Below are 24,173 nucleotides of genomic sequence, written 5' to 3'. Positions count from 1 at the left end.
TTTTCAGGGAGTGTGCTAAAAAACGCTGGCGTGACAGGTAAAAACGCAGGCGTGCCTGGGGAAACGGGAGAGTGGCTGGCTGAACGCAGGGCGTGTTTGTGACGTCAAAGCAGGAACTAAACTGAGTGAAGTGATCGCAAGGTAGGAGTAGTTTTGGAGCTGCTCAGAAACTGCATGAAAATTTTTACGAGCAGTTCTGCAAACCTTTCGTTCATACTTCTGATAAGATACACTCCCAGAGAGAGGCGGCCTAGCGTGTGCACTGCTGCTAAAAGCAGCTAGCGGCCGATCAACTCGGAATGAGGGCCTATGTTCTGTAGATATAGTCACTCTTTAACTGTTGAAGTTTCAATATAATCTGTGAGAATCTATGAAGCACGTGTACTATGATGGCCACCTGGAACCAGCTTTACCAGTAAAAAATAAGATTTTACTCACCGGTAAATCTATTTCTCGTAGTCCGTAGTGGATGCTGGGACTCCGTAAGGACCATGGGGATTAGCGGCTCCGCAGGAGACTGGGCACAACTAAAGAAAGCTTTAGGACTACCTGGTGTGCACTGGCTCCTCCCACTAAGACCCTCCTCCAGACCTCAGTTAGGATACTGTGCCCGGAAGAGCTGACACAATAAGGAAGGATTTTGAATCCCGGGTAAGACTCATACCAGCCACACCAATCACACCGTATAACTCGTTATACTATACCCAGTTAACAGTATGAAATATATCTGAGCCTCTCAACAGATGGCTCAACAATAACCCTTTAGTTAGGCAATAACTATAAACAAGTATTGCAGACAATCCGCACTTGGGATGGGCGCCCAGCATCCACTACGGACTACGAGAAATAGATTTACCGGTGAGTAAAATCTTATTTTCTCTGACGTCCTAAGTGGATGCTGGGACTCCGTAAGGACCATGGGGATTATACCAAAGCTCCCAAACGGGCGGGAGAGTGCGGATGACTCTGCAGCACCAAATGAGCAAACTCTAGGTCCTCCTCAGCCAGGGTATCAAACTTGTAGACTCTTACAAAAATGTTTGAAACCGACCAAGTAATAGCTCGGCAAAGTTGTAAAGCCGAGACCCCTCGGGCAGCCGCCCAAGAAGAGCCCACTTTCCTCGTGGAATGGGCTTTTACAGATTTAGGGTGCGGCAGTCCAGCCGCAGAATGTGCAAGTTGAATCGTGCTACAGATCCAGCGAGCACTCGTCTGCTTAGAAGCAGGAGCACCCAGCTTGTTGGGTGCATACAGGAGAAATAGCGAGTCAGTTTTCCTGACTCCAGCTGTCCTGGAAACATATACTTTTCAGGGCCCTGACTACATCCAGTAACTTGGAATCCTCCAAGTCCCAAGTAGCCGCAGGCACCACAATAGGTTGGTTCACATGAAAAACTGATACCACCTTAGGAAGGAATTGGGAACGAGTCCTCAATTCCGCCTTATCCATATAAAATACAGATAAGGGCTTTTGTATGACAAAGCCGCCAAGTCTGATACACGCCTGGCCGACGCCAAGGCCCACAGAATGACCACTTTCCACGTGAGGTATTATAGCTCCACGGATTTAAGTGGCTCAACCCATGCGACTTCAGGAAATCCAACACCACGTTGAGATCCCACGGTGCCACTGGAGGCACAAACGGGGGCTGACTATGCAGCACTCCCTTAACAAAAGTCTGAACTTCAGGCAGTGAAGCCAGTTCAATTTTGGAAGAAAATCGATAGAGCCAAAATCTGGATCTTAATGGAACCCAATTTTAGGCCCATAGTCACCTCTGACTGTAGGAAGTGCAGAAATCGACCTAGCTGAATTTTCTCCTTTGGGGCCTTCCTGGCCTCACAGTACGCAACATATTTCCACCATATGCGGTGATAATGGTTTGCGTTCCCTTCTTTCCTAGCTTTAAATAGCGTAGGGATAACTTCCTCCGGAATTCCCTTTTCCTTCAGGATCCGGCGTTCAACCGCCATGCCGTCAATGCAGCCGCGGTACGTCTTGGAACAGACAGGCCCCCTGCTGCAGCAGGTCCTGTCTGAGCGGCAGAGGCCATGGGTCCTCTGAGATCATTTCTTGGAGTTCTGGTTACCAAGCTCTTCTTGGCCAACCCGGAACAATGAGTATAGTTCTTACTCCTCTCCTTCTTATTATTCTCATTACCCTGGGTAAGAGAGGCAGAGAAGGGAACACATACACCGACTGGTACACCCACGGTGTTACCAGAGCGTCCACAGCTATCGCCTGAGAGTCCTTGACCTGGCGCAATATCTTTGTAACTTTTAGTTGAGGCGGGACGCCATCATGTCCACCTGTGGCCTTTCCCAACGGTGTACAATCATTTGGAAGACTTCTGGATGAAGTCCCCACTCTCCCGGGTGGAGGTCGTGTCTTCTGAGAAAGTCTGCTTCTCAGTTGTCCACTCCGGGAATGAACACTGCTGACAGTGCTAACACATGATTTTCCGCCCATCGGAGAATCCTTGTGGCTTCTGCCATCGCCATCCTGCTTCTTGTGCCGCCCTGTCGGTTTACATGAGCGACCGCCGTGATGTTGTCTGACTGGATCAGCACCGGCCGGTGTTGAAGCAGGGGTCTAGCCTGACTTAGGGCATTGTAAATGGCCCTCAGTTCCAGAATATTTATGTGTAGGGAAGTCTCCTGACTTTTCCATAGCCTTGGAAGTTCCTTCCCTGTGTGACTGCCCCCCAGCCTCGAAGGCTGGCATCCGTGGTCACCAAGACATAGTCCTGTATGCCGAATCTGCGGCCCCCTAGAAGATGAGCACTCTGCAGCCACCACAACAGCGACACCCTGACCCTTGGAGACAGGGTTATCCGCCGATGCATCTGAAGATGCGACCCGGACCACTTGTCCAACAGATCCCACTGGAAAATCCTTGCATGGGGCCTGGCGAATGGAATTTATTCGTAAGAAGCTACCATCTTTCCCAGGGCTCGCGTGCATTGATGCACCGACACCTGTATACGTATTAGGAGGTCTCTGTCTAGAGCCAACAACTCCTTGGACTTCTCCTCCGGGAGAAACCCTTTTTATCCTGTTCTGTGTCCAGAACCATACCCAGGAACAGTAGACGTGCCGTAGGAACCAGCTGCGACTTTGGAATATTCAGAATCCAGCCGTGCTGTTGTAGCACTTCCCGAGATAGTGCTACTCCGACGAACAACTGCTCCCTGGACCTCGCCTTTATAAGGAGATCGTCCAAGTACGGGATAATTATTTCGGCCATCACCTTGGTAAATACCTCGGTGCCGGGGACAGACCAACGGCAACATCTGGAATTGGTAATGACAATCCTGTACCACAATATTGAGGTACTCCTGGTGAAGAGGGTAAATAGGGACATGCAGGTAATCATCCTTGATGTCCAGTGATACCATGAAATTCTCCAGGCTTGCAATAATCGCCCTGAGCGATTCCATTTTGAACTTGAACCTTCGTATATAAGTGTTCAAGGCTTTCAATTTTAGAATGGGTCTCACCGAACCGTCTGGTTTCGGTTCCACAACCTTTTGGAATAGTAACCCCGGCCCTGTTGAAGGAGGGGTACCTTGATTTCACCTGCTGGAAGTACAGCTTGTGAATTGCCGCCAGTACTACCTTTCTCCGAGGGCAGCAGGCAAGGCTGATGTGAGGTAACGGCGAGGGGAGTCGCCTCGAACTCCAGCCTGTATCCCTGTGATACTATTTGCAGAAAATAAGATTTTACTTACCGATAAATCTATTTCTCGTAGTCCGTAGTGGATGCTGGGACTCCGTAAGGACCATGGGGAATAGCGGCTCCGCAGGAGACAGGGCACAAAATAAAAGCTTGAGATATCAGGTGGTGTGCACTGGCTCCTCCCCCTATGACCCTCCTCCAAGCCAGTTAGGATACTGTGCCCGGACGAGCGTACATAATAAGGAAGGATATTGAATCCCGGGTAAGACTCATACCAGCCACACCAATCACACCGTACAACTCGTGATCTGAACCCAGTTAACAGTATGATAAATTTAAAGGAGCCTCTGAAAGGATGGCTCAACAATAATAACCCGAATTTTTTGTAACAATAACTATATACAAGTATTGCAGACAATCCGCACTAGGGATGGGCGCCCAGCATCCACTACGGACTACGAGAAATAGATTTATCGGTAAGTAAAATCTTATTTTCTCTAACGTCCTAAGTGGATGCTGGGACTCCGTAAGGACCATGGGGATTATACCAAAGCTCCCAAACGGGCGGGAGAGTGCGGATGACTCTGCAGCACCGAATGAGAGAACTCCAGGTCCTCCTCAGCCAGGGTATCAAATTTGTAGAATTTAGCAAACGTGTTTGCCCCTGACCAAGTAGCTGCTCGGCAAAGTTGTAAAGCCGAGACCCCTCGGGCAGCCGCCCAAGATGAGCCCACTTTCCTTGTGGAATGGGCTTTTACTGATTTTGGCTGTGGCAATCCTGCCACGGAATGTGCAAGCTGAATTGTACTACAAATCCAACGAGCAATCGTCTGCTTTGAAGCAGGAGCACCCAGCTTGTTGGGTGCATACAGGATAAACAGCGAGTCAGTTTTCCTGACTCCAGCCGTCCTGGAAACATATATTTTCAAGGCCCTGACAACGTCCAGCAACTTAGAGTCCTCTAAGTCCCTAGTAGCCGCAGGTACCACAATAGGTTGGTTCATGTGAAATGCAGAAACCACCTTAGGTAGAAATTGAGGACGAGTCCTCAATTCCGCCCTGTCAGAATGAAAATTTAGGTAAGGGCTTTTACATGATAAAGCCGCCAATTCTGACACACGCCTAGCTGAAGCCAAGGCCAACAGCATCGACACCTTCCACGTGAGATATTTTAAATCTACCGTAGACAATGGTTCAAACCAGTGTGATTTTAGAAATCTCAACACAACATTGAGATCCCAAGGTGCCACTGGAGGCACAAAAGGAGGCTGTATGTGCAGCACCCCTTTCACAAATGTCTGAACTTCAGGTACTGAAGCCAGTTCTTTCTGGAAGAATATCGACAGGGCCGAAATTTGAACCTTAATGGACCCTAATTTTAGGCCCATAGACAGTCCTGTTTGCAGGAAATGCAAGAAACGACCCAGTTGAAATTCCTGTGTAGGGGCCTTCTTGGCCTCACACCACGCAACATATTTACGCCAAATGCGGTGATAATGTTTTGCGGTTACTTCCTTTCTGGCTTTTACCAGAGTAGGGATGACTTCTTCTGGAATGCCCTTGTCCTTCAGGATCCGGCGTTCAACCGCCATGCCGTCAAACGCAGCCGCGGTAAGTCTTGGAACAGACAAGGCCCCTGCAGTAGCAGGTCCTGTCTTAGAGGTAGAGGCCACGGTTCGTCCGTGAGCATCTCTTGAAGTTCCGGGTCCCAAGACCTTCTTGGCCAATCCGGAACCACGAGTATAGTTCTTACTCCTCTCCTTCTTATGATTCTCAATACTTTCGGTATGAGGGGCAGAGGAGGGAATACATACACTGACTGGTACACCCACGGCGTCACCAGAGCGTCCACTGCTATTGCCTGAGGGTCCCTTGACCTGGCGCAATATCTGTCCAGTTTTTTGTTTAGACGTGACGCCATCATGTCCACCTTTGGTCTTTCCCAACGGTTTACAATTTGGTGGAAGACTTCTGGGTGAAGTCCCCACTCTCCCGGGTGAAGGTCGTGTCTGCTGAGGAAGTCTGCTTCCCAGTTGTCCACTCCCGGAATGAACACTGCTGACAGTGCTATCACATGATTTTCCGCCCAGCGAAGAATCCTTGCAGTTTCTGCCATTGCCCTCCTGCTTCTCGTGCCGCCCTGTCTGTTTATGTGGGCGACTGACGTGATGTTGTCCGACTGGATCAACACCGCCTGACCCTGAAGCAGAGGTTTTGCTTGAATTGCAAATGGCCCTTAGTTCTTGCATTGTAAATGGCCCTTAGTTCTAGAATGTTTATATGAAGAGATGTTTCCATGCTTGACCACAAGCCCTGGAAATTCCTTCCCTGTGTGACTGCTCCCCAGCCTCTCAGGCTGGCATCCGTGGTTACCAGGATCCAATCCTGAATGCCAAATCTGCGGCCCTCTAGTAGATGAGCCCTCTGAAGCCACCACAGGAGAGACACCCTTGTCCTTGGCGACAGGGTTATCCGTTGATGCATCTGAAGATGCGATCCGGACCATTTTCCCAGTAGATCCCACTGAAAAGTTCTTGCATGGAATCTTCCGAATGGAATCGCTTCGTAAGAAGCCACCATTTTTCCCAGGACCCTTGTGCACTGATGCACTGAGACCTGTCCTGGTTTTTGGAGGTTCCTGACTAGCTCGGATAACTCCCTGGCCTTCTCCTCCGGGAGAAACACCTTCTTCTGGACTGTGTCCAGAATCATTCCTAAGAACAGTAGACGTGTCGTTGGAAACAGCTGCGATTTTGGAATATTTAGAATCCATCCGTGCTGACTTAGCACTACCTGAGATAGTGCCACTCCGACTTCTAACTGTTGCTTGGTTCTTGCCCTTATCAGGAGATCGTCCAAGTAAGGGATAATTAAGATGCCTTTTCTTCGTAGAAGAATCATCATTTCGGCCATTACCTTGGTAAAGACCCGAGGCGCCGTGGACAATCCAAACGGCAGCGTCTGAAACTGATAATGACAGTTTTGTACTACAAACCTGAGGTACCCTTGGTGAGAAGGATATATTGGGACGTGGAGATAAGCATCCTTGATGTCCAGCGACACCATATAGTCCCCCTCTTCCAGGTTCGCTATCACCGCTCTGAGTGACTCCATCTTGAATTTGAACCTTTTTATGTAAGTGTTCAAAGATTTTAGATTTAATATTGGTCTCACCGAGCCGTCCGGCTTCGGTACCACAAATAGTGTGGAATAATACCCCTTCCCCTGTTGTAAGAGGGGTACCTTGATTATCACCTGCTGGGAGTACAGCTTGTGAATGGCTTCCAGAACTGCCTCCCTGTCGGAGGGAGACTTTGGTAAAGCAGACTTCAGGAACCGATGAGGAGGAAACGCCTCGAATTCCAGTTTGTACCCCTGTGATACTACCTGTAGAATCCAGGGATCCACTTGCGAGTGAGCCCACTGCGCGTTGAAATACTTGAGACGGGCCCCCACCGTGTCTGAGTCTGCTTGTAAAGCCCCAGCGTCATGCTGAAGACTTGGCAGAAGCAGGGGAGGGCTTCTGCTCCTGGGAAGCGGCTGCATGGTGCTGCCGTTTTCCTCTTCCTCTGCCCTTGGGCAGAAAAGAGTGACCTTTTGCTCGCTTGTACTTATGGGAACGAAAGGACTGAGTTTGAAAAGACTGTGTCTTTTTCTGTTGATGTGAAGTAACCTGGGGTAAAAAGGTGGATTTTCCAGCCGTTGCCGTGGCCACCAGGTCTGTTAGACCAGCCCCAAATAACTCCTCCCCCTTATACGGCAATACTTCCATGTGCCGTTTGGAATCTGCGTCCCCTGACCACTGTCTGGTCCATAATGCTCTTCTGGCAGAGATGGACATTGCGCTTACTCTTGATGCCAGGGTACAAATATCCCTCTGCGCATCACGCATATATAGCAATGCATCCTTTAAATGTTCTATAGTTAACAGAATATTGTCCCTATCCAGGGTATCAATATTCTCAGTCAGGGAATCCGCCCATGCGACTCCAGCACTGCACATCCAGGCTGATGCGATTGCTGGTCGCAGTATAACACCAGTATGTGTGTATATACTTTTCAGGATATTTTCCAGCCTCCTATCAGCTGGTTCTTTGAGGGTGGCCGTATCAGGGGACGGTAACGCTACTTGTTTAGATAAACGTGTGAGCGCCTTATCTACCCTAGGGGGTGTTTCCCACCGTGCCCTAACCTCTGGCGGGAAAGGGTATAGTGCTAATAACTTATTAGAAATTAGCTGTTTTTTATCGGGGGAAACCCACGCTTTATCACACACCTCATTTATTTCCTCAGACTCAGGAAAAACTATTGGCAGTTTTTTCACACCCCACATAATACCCGCCTTTGAGGTATTTGTAGTGTCAGAAAGGTTCAATGCCTCTTTCATTGCCGTGATCATGTAACGTGTGGCCCTACTGGACATTACGTTTGTCTCGTCACCGTCGACACTAGATTCAGTATCTGTATCTGGATCCGTGTCGACCCACTGAGGTAGCGGCCGTTTTAGGGCCCCTGAGGGTGTCTGAGACGCCTGAACAGGCACTAATTGATTTGCCGGCTTTCTCATGTCGTCAACAGTTTTTTGTAAATTGCTGACATTATCACTTAATTGCTTAAACACAATCATCCAGTCAGGTGTCGACTCCCTAGGGGGTGACATCACTAACACAGGCAACTGCTCCGCCTCCACCTCATTTTCCTCCTCATACATGTCGACACACGCGTACCGACACACAGCACACACACCGGGAATGCTCTGATAGAGGACAGGACCCCACTTAGCCCTTTGGAGAGACAGAGGGAGAGTCTGCCAGCACACACCCAGCGCTATATATATATACAGGGATAACCTTATATAAGTGTTAATCCCTTATAGCTGCTGTTAATCTAGTTATTTGCTGCCAAAATGCCCCCCCTTCTCTTTTTTACCCTGAATCAGATGCAGTACTGCAGGGGAGAATCAGGGAGCCGTCCTTCCAGCGGAGCTGTGAGGGAATAATGGCGCCAGTGTGCTGAGGAGATAGGCCCCGCCCCTTCACGACGTCCTTAACTCCCGCTTTTTTGTGTAAAATGGCAGGGGAAAAAATACATCCATATAGCCCTGGAGCTATATGTGATGTATTCCTTTTGCCAGCTAAGGTATATGTGTGTTATATTGCGTCTCAGGGCGCTCCCCCCCAGCGCCCTGCACCCTCAGTGACCGGAGTGTGAAGTGTGCTGAGAGCAATGGCGCACAGCTGCGGTGCTGTGCGCTACCTTAGTCTTGAAGACAGGATGTCTTCTGCCGCCGCTTTCACCGGACCTTCGTCTCTTCTGGCTCTGTAAGGGGGACGGCGGCGCGGCTCCGGTGACCCATCCAGGCTGAACCTGTGATCGTCCCTCTGGAGCTAACGTCCAGTAGCCTAAGAAGCCCAATCCACTCTGCACTCAGGTGAGTTCGCTTCTTCTCCCCTTAGTCCCACGATGCAGTGAGCCTGTTGCCAGCAGGACTCACTGAAAATAAAAAAACCTAACTAAACTTTTATTCTAAGCAGCTCTGGAGAGCTACCTAGTTTGCACCCTTCTCGGCCGGGCACAAAAATCTAACTGGCTTGGAGGAGGGTCATAGGGGGAGGAGCCAGTGCACACCACCTGATATCTCAAGCTTTTATTTTGTGCCCTGTCTCCTGCGGAGCCGCTATTCCCCATGGTCCTTACGGAGTCCCAGCATCCACTTAGGACGTTAGAGAAACTAGAGATCCACCTGTGGGCAAGCCCACTGGTTCCCGAGACGCGCCCCTACCGCACCTGTCTCCACCTGTGGAACCCCAGCGTCATGCGGTGGACTCAGAGGAAGCAGGGGAAGATTTTTAATCCTGGGAACTGGCTGCTAGTGCAGCTTTTTCCTTCTTCCCTTGTCTCTGTGCAGAAAGGAAGCGCCTTTGACCCGCTTGCTTTTCTGAAGCCGAAAGGACTGTACCTGAAAATACGGTGCTTTCTTAGGCTGTGAGGAAACCTGAGGTAAATTTTTTTCTTCCCAGATGTTGCTGTGGATACGAGGTCCCAGAGACCATCCCCAAACAATTCCTCACCCTTATAAGGCAGAATCTCCATGTGCCTTTTACAGGCAGCATCACCTGTCCACTGCCGGGTTTCTAATACCCTCCTGGCAGAATGGACATTGCATTAATTCTGGATGCCAGCCGGCAAATATCCCTCTGTGCATCCTTTATATATCAGACAACGTCTTTAATATGCTCAATGTTAGCAAAATATTATCCCTGTCTTAGAGTATTAATATTATCTGACAGGGTATCAGACCACGCTGCAGCAGCACTATTTATGCTGAGGCAAATGCAGGTCTCAGTATATAACCTGAGTGTGTATATACAGACTTCAGGATCGCCTCCTGCTTTTTATCAGCAGGTTCCTTCAAGGTGGCCGTATCCTAAGACGGCAGTGCCACCTTTTGACAAACGTGTGAGCGCCTTATCCACCCTAAGGGATATCTCCCAAAGTGACCTATCCTCTGGCAGGAAAGGGTACGCCATCAGTAACTTTTTAGAAATGACCAGTTTCTTATCGGGGGAACCCACGTTTCTTCACACACTTCATTCATTCATCTGATGGGGGAACAAAACACTGGCTGCTTTTTCTCCCCAAAAATAAAACCCCTTTTATGTGGTACTTGAGTTCATGTCAGAAAATGCGTAACACATTTTTCATTGCCGAGATCATGTAACGGATGTTCCTAGTGGATTGTGTATGTGTCTCAACCTCGTCGACACTGGAGTCAGACTCCGTGTCGACATCTGTGTCTGCCATCTGAGGTAACGGGCGTTTTTTGAGCCCCAGATGGCCTTTGAGACGCCTGGGCAGGCGCGGGCTGAGAAGCCGGCTGTCCCACAGCTGTTACGTCATCCAGCCTTTTATGTAAGGAGTTGACACTGTCAGTTAATACCTTCCACCTATCCATCCACTCTGGTGTCGGCCCCACAGGGGGCGACATCCCATTTATCGGCCTCTGCTCCGCCTCCACGTAACCTTCCTCATCTAACATGTCGACACAGCCGTACCGACACACCGCACACACACAGGGAATGCTCTGACTGAGGACAGGACCCCACAAAGTCCTTTGGGGAGACAGAGAGAGAGTATGCCAGCACACACCAGAGCGCTATATAATGCAGGGATTAACACTATAAGTGAGTGATTTTTCCCCAAATAGCTGCTTGTATACATATATTGCGCCTAAATTTAGTGCCCCCCCTCTCTTTTTAACCCTCTGAGCCTGAAAACTACAGGGGAGAGCCTGTGGAGCTGTCTTCCAGCTGCACTGTGAAGAGAAAATGGCGCCAGTGTGCTGAGGGAGAAGCTTCGCCCCTTTTTCGGCGGACTTGCTCCCGCTTTTTCTGGAATACTGGCAGGGGTAATTTTACATCTATATAGCCTCTAGGACTATATATGATGTAGATTTGCCAGCCAAGGTGTCATATATTGCCCTCAGGGCGCCCCCCCCAGCGCCCTGCACCCATCAGTGACCGGAGTGTGAGGTGTACATGAGGAGCAATGGCGCACAGCTGCAGTGCTGTGCGCTACCTTGGTGAAGACCGAAGTCTTCTGCCGCCGATTTTCCGGACTCTTCATGCTTCTGGCTCTGTAAGGGGGACGGCGGCGCGGCTCCGGGAACGAATACCAAGGTCGGGTCCTGCGGTCGATCCCTCTGGAGCTAATGGTGTCCAGTAGCCTAAGAAGCCCAAACTACCACCTGTTAGGTAGGTTCGCTTCTTCTCCCCTTAGTCCCTCGCTGCAGTGAGTCTGTTGCCAGCAGATCTCACTGTAAAATAAAAAACCTAAATATACTTTCTTTCTAGGAGCTCAGGAGAGCCCCTAGTGTGCATCCAGCTCAGCCGGGCACAAGAATCTAACTGAGGTCTGGAGGAGGGTCTTAGTGGGAGGAGCCAGTGCACACAAGGTAGTCCTAAAGCTTTCTTTAGTTGTGCAAAACTGTTGCAGGGCATGCTGGTATGTGTAGTTCAGCAACAGCTGGAGGACCAAAGGTTCCCCATCCCTTCCTTAAAGGTTGTAAAATCCTGCCATTTTAATTTTTTAGAACTTTAGTGAATATATAATTTAGTTAATCTACGTTACTCTAACATTCAGCATTTAATATACTTGTCAGCAACGAATTGCCAGGCCAACCCGTCTTTAGAAACATAATTGCACTGCTTTCTCTGCATATATACAGACAGTAAAGGAGGCTTGACAACAGCTACTCAGTAATACTGTACTGTTAACCAAAAAACTGTGAGTAGGGATTGCAATTATGTTCATGCTAATAGTACCATAGCAGCCATCATTTTATCTTAAAAGAGTAAAGGATTTCAAAGCACAATAAACTGGAGAAAAGAAAAACAAATCTAAAAGCCTACACTTGAACTGTACTATTTCAACTGGAGCAGAATCATTTTTACAGTAGCTGTATTGAGCAAAACCTCCTGCACGGCTTTATACCAGATGCAGAGTGAGAGAATTCTCTGATTAAAAGCCCCTATACATCTGCAATGGATTGGTGCAATACCCCGATCCCCCAATGCCTGTGGCGGAGACTGATCTGACCAAAAACAGCTCGGGATCGTCAAAAGAATAAATTTTAACATGCAGAATTGCCCCAACGGATTGCTGATCACGATGGCCGCCGCCGATTGGCATTTTTGATTGGCAAAATGGATCGGAGAAAGCCGTGGCAGATGTATGGAGCCCTTAAATTGCGTGTATTATATGCTAATACAACACTGATTGCCAGAGTCCTGTAATAGAAGAAGAATTCTTGGCAACTCTAAACTGTAATTATTTTGTACTGTAAAAATGACTGAAAATTACTGACATTATATTGCACTTCAAAATAGAACTATAAAATTATGCCAATAAAATATCAACAAAACAGACTGACGAAAAGATACTCATAGTAAATACAACAAAGACTCACTGTCTCTTAGGTAAATATGAAAAAAGTACTCAGGGATTTTCCCAAGAGGCTTGCCCTTGTAAAGGGATGGGTATGGAATTTTTGGCCGGTATTGTGAGCGTCGGGATTCTGACTGCTGGGATGCCAAGTGCATACTGTTGAAAAATATGGCTACTTCTCAATTCTAACAGTCTTCATTCAGCACTTGGATACTTGGATGCTCCTGGGAGAGTAATGATTTAAAAAAAAAAAAAAAGAGAGAGGGACAAAGTTTATGGTAGATGCTAGAATCAAGTGGGCTGAGGGACCTTTTCCATCAGGGGGAGGAGCTATGCCAGCGGGATAGTTCCTCTACTATCCACGCCACCAACTATTACCTTTAGTAATCAGGTGGCGAGCGAAGCGGAGCGGGCCACCGGGCCCGAAGCATGGCGAGAAAAGCGAGCCCGCAAGGGTACTTTTCGGGTACCCTGTTCACCCGTAGCTCCTCCCCCTGGTGATGTGTCTCCTCCCCTAGGTACGTCAGAAGGTCCCTTCTCCCACTCCGATATAGAATCAACCCAAAGTTTGTGGTACAAGAGTGAAACTATTATTATTGTTTATTTGTATGACCCTACAAAGTATCCATAGTGCAGTAGAGTAAGAATTACAGTGGGATTTGCAAACAATACAATATAAACAGGTACCTACAGAAAGAACAGGGTTGAAAATCAAATAGTATGATGATACAGTTAACAGTAGCACTCAAGGACCTAGTGCCCTTGGAAGGGTAGACCGCTAATATCAGAGTCTTTGACTGAATGGGAGAACACTAGTGGACAACTAATAGTCCAACTGTGGTTTATTGCAGGTCTGTACTGAAGACCCCTGTTCATTCAGTACAGAAATTAGGTGGGACAGAGATTGTCCTCTGTAGTCTTGTATAGTTTTTTTCTGTGGCTGTATGAAAATGGAGCCATGGATCCTCATTAATCTGAATATGGACAGACCAGCTACCTAGAACCTAGAGGTTCTAATTGAGAGGTAGCAGTTCCCTTTAAACCAGTAGTTCCCAATCCCAGTCTTAAATGCATCCTAGGATTACAGGTTTTAAGGATATCCATGCTTAATTACAGGGGATTGAAATACTGTAGTACCTCAGTCAGTTTGATTAAACCGTCTGTGCACATCTATGTATATGCTTAAAACATGGACAGTTAGGTTGCCTAGTGAGCCAAGTTTGGGAAACCCTGCTGTAAACAATACTGGTAGAGCCTGTAAGTTGGTGTTTAGCGCATATACTAGGAGGTAGGAGTCGGATTTAAATAACATGAGGCATGATGTGTAGGCACTGCTGGATTTCCCACTAGGTACGTGAGGCATGTGCCTAGGGTTGCCTCAAGCTGGGGGTGGCACAGCAGTCCCTCTAGGTCAGACCTTTCTAGTGCCATGATTCAGCCGCAGCTATTCGCACACCGAACAAAGACTACATCCTCCATGATGCATCAGGGGGAGTCTTACAAACGGGCACATGTGCAGTCCAGGAGCCTGGAAGATTAGGTTCATATCGGGAGCAGTCTTGTGAGTGTTTGCCGATAAGGATGTTCTCAGTCCATAAAAGACCAAAAAAATCATGTAGCTTGAGGGAGCAAAGTCTCTCCAGATGCTAGTGGGGAGACGACAGGCTAATAATATTGTGCAATGTCCATAGAGATGACCTGACTCCTAAATTCTCCCCTGTGTACAGGATTTTTGTGTGAAACAGTAACCATTCAGATTCTAGCTATCATTTTTTAGAATATACAAGATAAAGAATGGCTAGAATCTGAGTGGTTCCTTCTCCACATGCCCTTTTTAGAAAGTGTGATACATATCCCACCTAAATCACTTGGAGCAGAAGCCTCACTACTGACCTGAACACCAGCCCTAAACTTAAAGAAGAAATAGAGAGTACAGACTGTGACTACCCGTCCCCCCCGTCAATTTCTGTTGCTGAGGCACTGTCACCAGCACCCTAGGGCTTCAATGGTTAAAAGCACTTTGCACTCTCTGCTGTAGCAAGGCACACTCTTAGTGGGGATTGTTTTGAGACAATGGGGTCAGTGTTAATTTTTTTCCATCATATGATTTTTATTTTATGTTAGAAACATATAAGTCAACTGTCGATATACAAACGGTAAACAAGAGATTGCAAAAACAGAGTGATCATTATAGAAACAAAACATGTAAATAAACTTCTTTGAGAGAACGGTAGAAAAGTGTGGTATGGTTGATAGAGAGAAGAACTGGAAGCCGAAGATTCCAGAGCTATGAGGGGAGGGAGAAAACGAGGGAATAGAACAGCGTCTTTAATGGGGCGTGAGTTCAGAGGATAGGAGGGAAAAAAAATGGAAGAGAGAGGAGAGGGAAGAGAAAGAGGAAAAGTAAAAAAAAAAAAAAAAATTTATAGGGGGGGGGGGGGGAGAGGATATAGGAGGAGGGGTTGTGGTTACGAGGCGGGGTCTTTCATTAGTTAAGTCCTGGGAGGGGGCGGTCGTGAAGCCTGTACCATGGGAGCCAGGTGGAGTGGAACTTTTTAACTGTGTTATGGCGAAGGCTAGTAATGTATTCCATGTTTGCCACAAACCAGATTCTGTTCGTGAGAGCCTGGTAGCTGGGGGTTTCGGGATTCTTCCAATTACTAGCAATTTGGTATTTTGCTGCGCAAGATATGAAGAGAACTAGGTTTTTAGATTCTTTGGAGATGTGATCGGGCGGAGAGCAGAGGAGGAGGTTCGCAGGCGATAAGGGCTCTGGCAAGTCAATTAGTCGTGATATAAGCTTGCGGACCTTTGTCCAGTATTGAACAAGGTCCACCAAATATGATAGAATGTGCCTTCTTGGCCGCAGCTTCTCCAGCAAAGGTTGGAGGTGTCGGGGAATATCTTGTGTAGTCGGTCCGGTACCAGGTACCATCTAGTATATATTTTGTAAGAGTTTTCCCGTATGGCTACGCTGATGGAGCATTGTGAAATGAAATCGCGGTGCGGATTGTATCCCAACCCTCGTCCTCTAGGTGGCACCCCATGTCAGCCTCCCATGCTAGCTCATGTGGTTCGAGAGGTGGGGGTGTAGGGCTGAGGATAGTTTTGTAGAGGAGGGAGATGGTGCCTCTACTGGTGGGGTTGTAAATACAGAGTCTCTCAAGAGGTGTGGGGGTCGATAGAGGAAACTTTAATTGTAGAGAGGAAAGAAAGTGGCGAATTTGTAAGTATTGATAGAACAGTGTGTTCGGTAGGCTGTGCGCAGTTTGTAGGTCAGAAAATGATTTAATAGAGTGCGTCCCTGTGAAGTGGTGTATCGGGGTCAGTGTTAATTTTGTCGATGAAAATTCTGAAGTAATCGTCGACTACAGTTTATTTCAGGACTAAAATTAGACTAATATTAAAACTGAAATCCACTGACTAAATTTTAATTAAAACAAAGCAAAAAAAGTGACAGACTAAAACTAAATTGAAAATCCTTATCAAAGCACACTGGAATTAACACTGGAAGTAGGGATTTAAATAAAATTATATGTTCTAGATATTTGCAGAAAATAAATATGACTTGCACATGAAGGAAATAGGATTGTGTATTACATTTGTTTGTTCTAACAAACTTAAGGCATTCATTTGTATATGATATATGGGAGCACTACTGTAAGTCAGACTCAGTATGTAACACATTCTCAGCCTACTGAGCCTAGATTACTAAACACGTAGTTAAAGGTATGCAAACTTCTCAAGGGAATTTTAGAGAAATGTTCTTCAGCAAAATCCATTACAATATCATTAAACTGTTTGCAAAAGTAATGACTAAAACAACTTAGACTAAAATGAAAACTGAGATCAACTGTCAATCTTGACTAAAGTGAAGCAAAAGAAAATGACAAAAATGTGACTATAAACCAACTACAATTTTAAGTAAGCGACTAAGACTAAAACTAAATTGAAAATCCTTCTCATAATTAACACTGATCGGGGTTTGGGTAGACAGTGATAGCAGACTTTATTTCAACTGGGTATCAGTGTGCATGTGAATACTGAAAATATACATGACGGCATAAGCTCTATTTCCCAAATATCAGCTGTAGTGGGGTGAAAGACTGAAGCGCCGGAGAGGGCCCGAAATACCTGAAAGCCTACAGGCCCAGCAGTGGGTTAATATGGTCCTACCCACTCCTTTCTGCTGAAGAGTAGTAGGAATGTGGTCTGGAAGTGGGCACGGAAATCCATGGTAAATTAATGATTTATTATACAGTCTCCTTTGAACAAATAGTCTGTCAGTGTCTGATTGGTTATAAACTGCATGACTTGGTTATAGGTCACTAGAATTAGCCAATTAATTTGTATAAAGTATTGAACTCTGTGATAGAGGGAGGAATGAGAATAGTTAGATGTATCAGGAAGAGCCACATTACTTGTAATAGCCAAGGCACATCTCCGCCTGTGCCGTTAACTCTGTTCTTTACCTTTAGTCATTTGTGAAATGTTGGAGGGTATGGTCCAGTATGCAGAGTACAGTGCAATATATATAACATTATGGGGCCTATGTATCAAGCCTTTTTTTCCCCATAAAATGAACTAGAAACTGAAGTCTGCATAATTTTATAGTTTGTGGCTATGTACTAATAGCATCACAGAAATCTCCTGCAGAATGCTAATTAGAACTATATATAGCAATCCCCACTATTATCAATGGGAACTATGCTCTGACCCCTATGATCTAAACCCTGAAAAGCTAACATTTTCAGAGTTTGCCCATGTTATTTACACCGTCTTGAGATGGTGTAAACTCATCTTAGCCTATGGAGGAATGGTAGCGGGAGAGATCTCTCGATACCCCAGGAATGGTAGTGGGAGAGAGATCTCTCGATACCCCACCTGCAGCCTCCGTCCGGTGCTGGACCCAATCCCGGAAACTGACACTGTGCGCAAGTGTAGCATGCCCCAATAGGAGTTTATCACAAACATGAAAACTTCTCCAAAATTACGGGGAAGTAACTTGCAGGGACATTGGTTATTGCTACTGCTATCCCTGCGGGTTTCCTCAAGTCGGGGCCGTAACTAGGGGGGGCCTAAGGGGGCATGCGCCCTGTGTGCAGGATTTGAGGGGGCGCCAAGGAGTTACAGAGGAGCAGGGTTTTTTTTGTTTAGTTTTTTTACCGGCAGTGCTGTGCTGCTCCAGTGAGACAGCAGACAGCTCCCAGGGCAATGTATCTGACCCACCTGACTGCCCGCAGCTGGCTCCGATGCTGTGCGGGTGAGCTCCAGTACCTGGGATCTCTCCCATGTTGGCTACTGTCTTAAACTCTCTTCTTTGCCATGCAATGCTGCGGCAAGCATGCGGTGCACTATACAAGCTACTATAGAAGCGCACTGTGCGCCCATTGAGCAGTATCAACCTATGCTTTGCCTCCCAGATGGGGGATTTGGTGTAGCTTATAGGGGGGTGTAGTGCAGTGATGTAGTGTACCATAATAGGGTATGTAGTGTGGTCATGTATTGCAGTATATATCGGCATGTAGTGCACCGTTGTGGTGTATCATATAAGGGGATGTAGTGTAGTGATGTAGTGTAGCATGTAGGGGATGTAGTATAGTGATGTAGTGCAGTGGATAGTGGAATGTAGTGCAGTGATGAAGTGTTATGATATAGTGCAATGTATGGGGACACGCAGAGGAGCATGTAATTGAACACGCTGGCGGGGCATGTGACGCAAAGGGCATTTGAGGCACAAAGGGGAATATTGTCCAGTAGTATCCCGTTTTCAAAATGTTTGATAATCTGATTATTTTAGTCTGATAGGGTTTTTTTTGTTTTTGTGTGTGTGTGGTAGGGGGCTCCAAATTACTGCCTTGCCCCGTGTGACGAAAATCCTAGTTTCGGCCCTGCTCAAGTACTTAACAGGGATAATTGCATTCAAAATGAAAATATTCGCCGCGATAGAGTGTAAATAATCCCAGCAATTCCACTATTATTAATGCATATTTATTTATTTATTAACAGTTTCTTATATAGCGCAGCATATTCCGTTGCGCTTTACAATTAGAACAACAGAAATGTATGCCCCTGTATATTAAATATGTTTGTTTTGTAGAGCAATTAAAATGTAACTGGAAAACATTTGAAGCAATACAACTACACACCAACCCGATGTATTCATTAAAATATAAATGATATAGTTATGCGAGACGGTTTTCTCCTGCCATGTATTTCCTTTGATCTTCAGGCTGATTATTCTATGCTACCTGCATCCTGGTTTCATGGTTTAAGCACACACAACGTTACTTATATCGGATTATTGTCCTGATTTTGTAGAGAGATAGCACAGTCTGTTCCTGTGTGTCCTCTTGTTTTACAGTTTCTACTGAATTAACTGGAGTTAAAGGTCTTATTTAAAAACAATTATGCAAAGGTAATTCCTCCAGCCAGGGACATTGGGGGTGATTCCGACTTGATCGTAGCTGTGCTAAATTTAGCACAGCTACGATCAGGAACACAGACATGCGGGGGAACACCCAGCACAGGGCTAGCACTCCCCGTATGTCAGTCCCTCCCCCGTTGCTGAAGTACAAAAGCATCGCACAGTACTTCAGGAGTAGCTCCCGGTCAGCGCAGCTTTTGTGTGCTGGCAGGGAGCTATTCGTCGCTCCCAGCTCGCAGCGGCTGTGTGTGACGTCATGCAGCTGCTGCGGCCCGCCCCTCGCGTGGTCCGGCCACGCCTGCATTGGCCGGGCCGTGCCATCAAAACAGCGGCCAAATGCCGCCGTGCCACCCACTCCCGCCCAGCGACTGCCTCTGCCTGTCAATCAGGCAGAGGCGATCGCTAGGCAATGACAGCCATATGCGCAATTCTGACCTGATCGCTATGCTGCGAAGAACTGCAGTGAACGATCAGGTCAGAATGACCCCCATAATGTAGATTCAGAAGTTGGAGCGGGGGCAGGGCTGGGCTGCTGACAGCTGAGCTCAGCCTGTCATGTCAGCGTGGTGGACCATCTGTACCGGCAAGAGCACTAACTGGTTTATATGTGTCGGGGGTGGAGGCTGGTCTGCTGACTGACAGGTGAGCTTAGCCTATCTATTCAGTGAGACAGGAGGTGGGCCTGCCCATCCAGGCTAGGGATGGACAATGCATTACGACAGTTTGCAACCCAATGTTTTTGTTGCAATGGTAGTGGTTTCACCATTTGATGGCGGCGTTCTGATGTTTGCCGCCATCTAATGGTAACCATTTGATGGTGTAGTGATGGTCCTGCCACAAGTCCCATCCCTGGTCGCCATACTGCAAAGGGTTGCGCATGCGCAAACAGATTTTTTTTTTTTTTTGTGTATGCACTAATCATATGATTTTTTTCTTCTATGGAATTCTTTTGATGCGATGGTCAGTTATCATTGCATCAAACAATTCAATGTCGGAAGCCCAGCTATCATTTGATGGCGGGCTTCCGATGTCCATCCCTAATCCAGGCACACACATACTGAGTGTACTCAGTGGCGGATTTAGGGGGGGGGGCACCAAGGCACGTGCCCCCCCTGTCATTTTTAGTGCAGACTGACATGCGGACGAGCGTCCGCATGTCAGTCTGCGGTCTCGTTTCCTCCCCTGCTGTTAGGAGGGACACGGAGGGCACAGTGCGCGCCTCTCCTGTGTCCCTCCTGGGTCTCCGGCGGCCGCTGGTCTCATAAAGGAAGTGCCGTTCGTGAGCACTTCCTTTATTACAGTGACCCGCGGCCGCCGGAGACACAGGAGGGACACAGGGAGGCGTGCACTGTGCCCTCCGTGTCCCTCCTAACAGCAGGGGAGCGGGGGGAGCAGCGGCGGCGGAGGAAGGGGGGGGGGACGCACTGGGGGGGAATATCTGGCACTGGGGGCATATTTGGCAGGGAGGGGGGGGGGAGAATATCTGGCACTGGGGACATATATGGCACTGGGGAGGGAATATCTGGCACTGGGGGCATATTTGGCAGGGAGGGGGGGGGGGAATATCTGGCACTGGGGACATATATGGCACTGGGGGGAATATCTGGCACTGGGGGCATATATGGCACTGGGGGGGGGGATATCTGGCACTGGGGGCATATGTGGCACTGGGGGCATATGTGGCACTGGGGGGGGGAATATCTGGCACTGGGGCATATGTGGCACTGGGGGCATATATAGCACTGGGGGGGGGGGGGCGATATCTGGCACTGGGGGCATATGTGGCACTGTCGGGGAATATCTGGCACTGGGGGTATATGTGTACCTGGCACATGGGGGGGGGGGCTATATTTGGCACTGGGGGCATGTGAGTACCTGGCACCGTGGGGGAATATCTGGCACTGGGGACATATGTGGCACTGGGAGCACAGCCCTAGCAACAAGGACTACCTCCTAGCAACGAGCATGACACCCAGTGCATGAAACCCCTGGCAACGAGCATGACACCCAGTGCATGAAACCCCTGGCAACGAGCATGACACCCAGTGCATGAAACCCCTGGCAACGAGCATGACACCCTGAGCATGAAAACCCCTGGCACCGTGCATGGAACCAAGAGCATGAAACCCCTGGCAACGAGCATGACACCCAGTGCATGAAACCCCTGACAACGAGCAGGTATTTGAAAAGTAATTAGAAGCCTTACTGTAGGACTTAATGTGTAATGGGCATTACGGTGTGTGGCATAATGTATCACGGACATTGCGGTGTGTGTCATAATGTGTCACAGGCATTACGGTGTATGGTATACTATATCGCTGGCATTGTGATATGTGGTATAATGTCTCAGGGTCATTGCAGTGTGTGGCATAATATATCACGGACATTGCGGTGTGTGTCATAATGTGTCAGGCATTACGGTGTGTGGTATACTATATCACGGGCATTGTGGTATGTGGTATAATGTCTCAGGGTCATTGCAGTGTGGCATAATATATAACGGGCATTGCGGTGTGTGGCATAGGGTATTACGGGCATTGCGGTATGTGTCACAGGCATTACGGTGTATGGTATACTATATCACGGGCATTGTGGTATAATGTCTCAAGGTCATTGCAGTGTGTGGCATAATGTGTCACAGACATTGTATGTGCTATAATGTATCAGGGGCAGTGCAGTGTGTAGCATAATGTATAACGGGCATTGCGATTCCTGTCATAATGTGTCACAGGCATTACGGTGTGTGGCATAATGTGTCTGGGGCATTACAGTGTGTGCATATTGTGTCATGTGCATTATTGTGTGTGGAATAATGTCTAAGGGCCATTGCAGTATGTGGAATAATGTATACTGGGCATTACTATAAGGAGGAAAAATGACAAATAATGTAAGGGGCATGAATCAGGATTATTTTTCTTTCCTGTGGTGGCCAACGTCTGGGCGTGCAGGTTGCAAAACTGGGGTATAAGGTAGTCTTTTCCTGCAATACCACGCCCATTCCAACGAAGCCACGCCCATTCCAACGAAGCCACGCCCCTTATGGTGCCCCCCCCCCCCCTGTAATTTTTTTCTGGATCCGCCCCTGAGTGTACTGTATATGTGTGTAATCCGGGTGTGGCACAGGGCTGCGGGGCTGGCTGACAACCTTCTAGTCCTGCACAGCAACTGCAGCACTGTCTGCAATCATTAAAAAAAAATAACCAAAAAATATATATATAGGACCCACAGCAACCATCGATGGTGGGAAACTACCTGTGTTGCTATCTTCGATGGTAAAACTACTTTGTGTCGGCTTGCGACCATCGATTTTTTTTCTAAACATCGATGGTCGATGGCCATCCCAAATGAAGAAAGACTCCAGTCCGCAATCAATCTGTTAAAAATCAGGGTGCAGAACAAGTCAACTGCCGGGTTCATGGTGTCCAGCATATCACACCTGCCTTACCTGCTCTCCAGCTCATCTAAACTCTCCAGGAGGTAACTGGATCGCGCTGCCATAGACATGGAGCGGCAGAACTTGCCCCCATTCTGTCCCTCGCTGGTCTTGGCTTGGATCCTAGCTTGGGCCATGCCGATTCTCCCCAGTCTCTGCACCAGCAAGGCTCCCTGTCTGTGCGGCGGTGTATAGGTGTAGCTGTGACCGCGATGCACCAACTCTGCTCTAGGATCTTTCTAGAGAGTCTACACTGGACGCATCATTAGACACTTCTGACAGACGGGTGAAACATTTCCTAACAAGGTCCTGGGCGGATCTCTGCAGAGCACTCACTGTCCCTCAGCCCTCAGCGCATGGCATGCTGCTGCTGTTGCTGTGTGGTCAGTGTGTGCACAGCTGCTCTGCACTTGTCTCGTCCTTCTGGCTGTACTTATTATGCAGCTCGTAACTTCTCTCCTTCAGTGTTCATTGTGCTCTGTTGCTGCTGCAGCATGTAATGAGTTCAGTGTTGTGGTTGTCACTTGTCAGTCTTTTTTGTTTTGTTTTGTAAACTTGCGCAAGCAGGTCCCTGTTACCTCTTTGCCTGTTCTTACTCAGTGTTATTTTATTACTATTATGTTCCCAATGTAGGGGGTCATCTCGAGTTGATCGTAGCTGTGCTAAATTTAGCACAGCTACGATTAGGAACAGCACAGGGCTAGCCTGCCCCGCATGTCAGTCCCTGCCCCGTCACTGAAGTACAAAAGCGAGTAGCTCCCGGCCAGCGCAGCTTTTGTGTGCTGGCTGGGAACTACTCGTCGCTGACCGGCTCGCAGCGGCTGTGTGTGACGTCACGCAGCCACTGCGGCGCGCCCCCCAAACGGTCCGGCCACGCCTGCATTGGCCGGACTGAATCCAACAAACGGTGCTCAAACGCCACCGTGCCGTCCAGCGACCGTCGGCTGTCAGCCATGCGCCGAAGAACTGCAGCGAGCGTTCAGGTCAGAATGACCCCTGTAATGCGCTACAGAAAACGCTAAGTAACTTACTGGTAATAATTAGATATAGCAACTACTGTATATACAGCGGTGCTCTGCCAATCCCGGTTAAACTGGCAGCACATATATTACATCATCACATGTATGTTTGTATGTGCCCAGCCCCGCCATGGGATGAGTTCCCACCACCTCTCCAGGGGATGCAGTTAATATACCGGCTGACGGGATCTGGGCGTCCAGGAGACCGTAATTCCGTCAGCCGGTGAAATGATGCTGGCCAGAATCCTGAGAAACGCGGGGAATTCGCATTCAGTTGGTGGGTCCACGCCACCAACCGAGTGGGAATAAAACCTGTAGCTCAGTGCTGACGCGCTGTCTCCCTGCCCAGCCAGCTCCTCGGAACATGCGTGGAATCTCGCTACTCACGCAAGATCCTCGGCGCAGGCCGGAGCTGGCACAGCCAGGGACAGCTTTGTCCCTGCTTTGGTCTGTGGGCATACATTTACCCTATATCCCCTCATGCTGCTCTTCCCCCTGATACAGCTCTTCCCTAACACATCTTATCCCCTCATGCAGCTCTTCCCCCTGATCAGGGGCGTCAGAACGTTTTTAGGTTGGGGGGGGGGGGGGGGCAAGATATAATCTTTGGCGCCCCTAGTTTCCCAGCACACTGTGACAGTGGGTGACATGAAAGGCATATGTGTTGGT

General features: G+C 48.1%; 1 protein-coding gene across 1 annotated transcript in view; it reads right to left on the bottom strand.

The window, feature by feature from the left end:
- Positions 1-22,871, bottom strand: part of BAG2 (BAG cochaperone 2) — an 80,047-nt gene extending 57,176 nt beyond the window's left edge. The window contains exon 1 of the mRNA XM_063919656.1: positions 22,498-22,871. Coding sequence (XP_063775726.1) covers positions 22,498-22,622 — 125 coding nt within the window. The 5' untranslated portion in view covers positions 22,623-22,871. The remainder of the gene's footprint in view (positions 1-22,497) is intronic.
- Between the last annotated feature and the right edge of the window lie 1,302 nt (positions 22,872-24,173).

This window comes from Pseudophryne corroboree, chromosome 4 (genome assembly GCF_028390025.1).
Source record: "Pseudophryne corroboree isolate aPseCor3 chromosome 4, aPseCor3.hap2, whole genome shotgun sequence".
NCBI lineage: Eukaryota > Metazoa > Chordata > Amphibia > Anura > Myobatrachidae > Pseudophryne > Pseudophryne corroboree.
The sequence above is the reverse complement of the archived record's forward strand: the minus strand, read 5'-3'. Positions and strand labels throughout refer to the sequence as shown.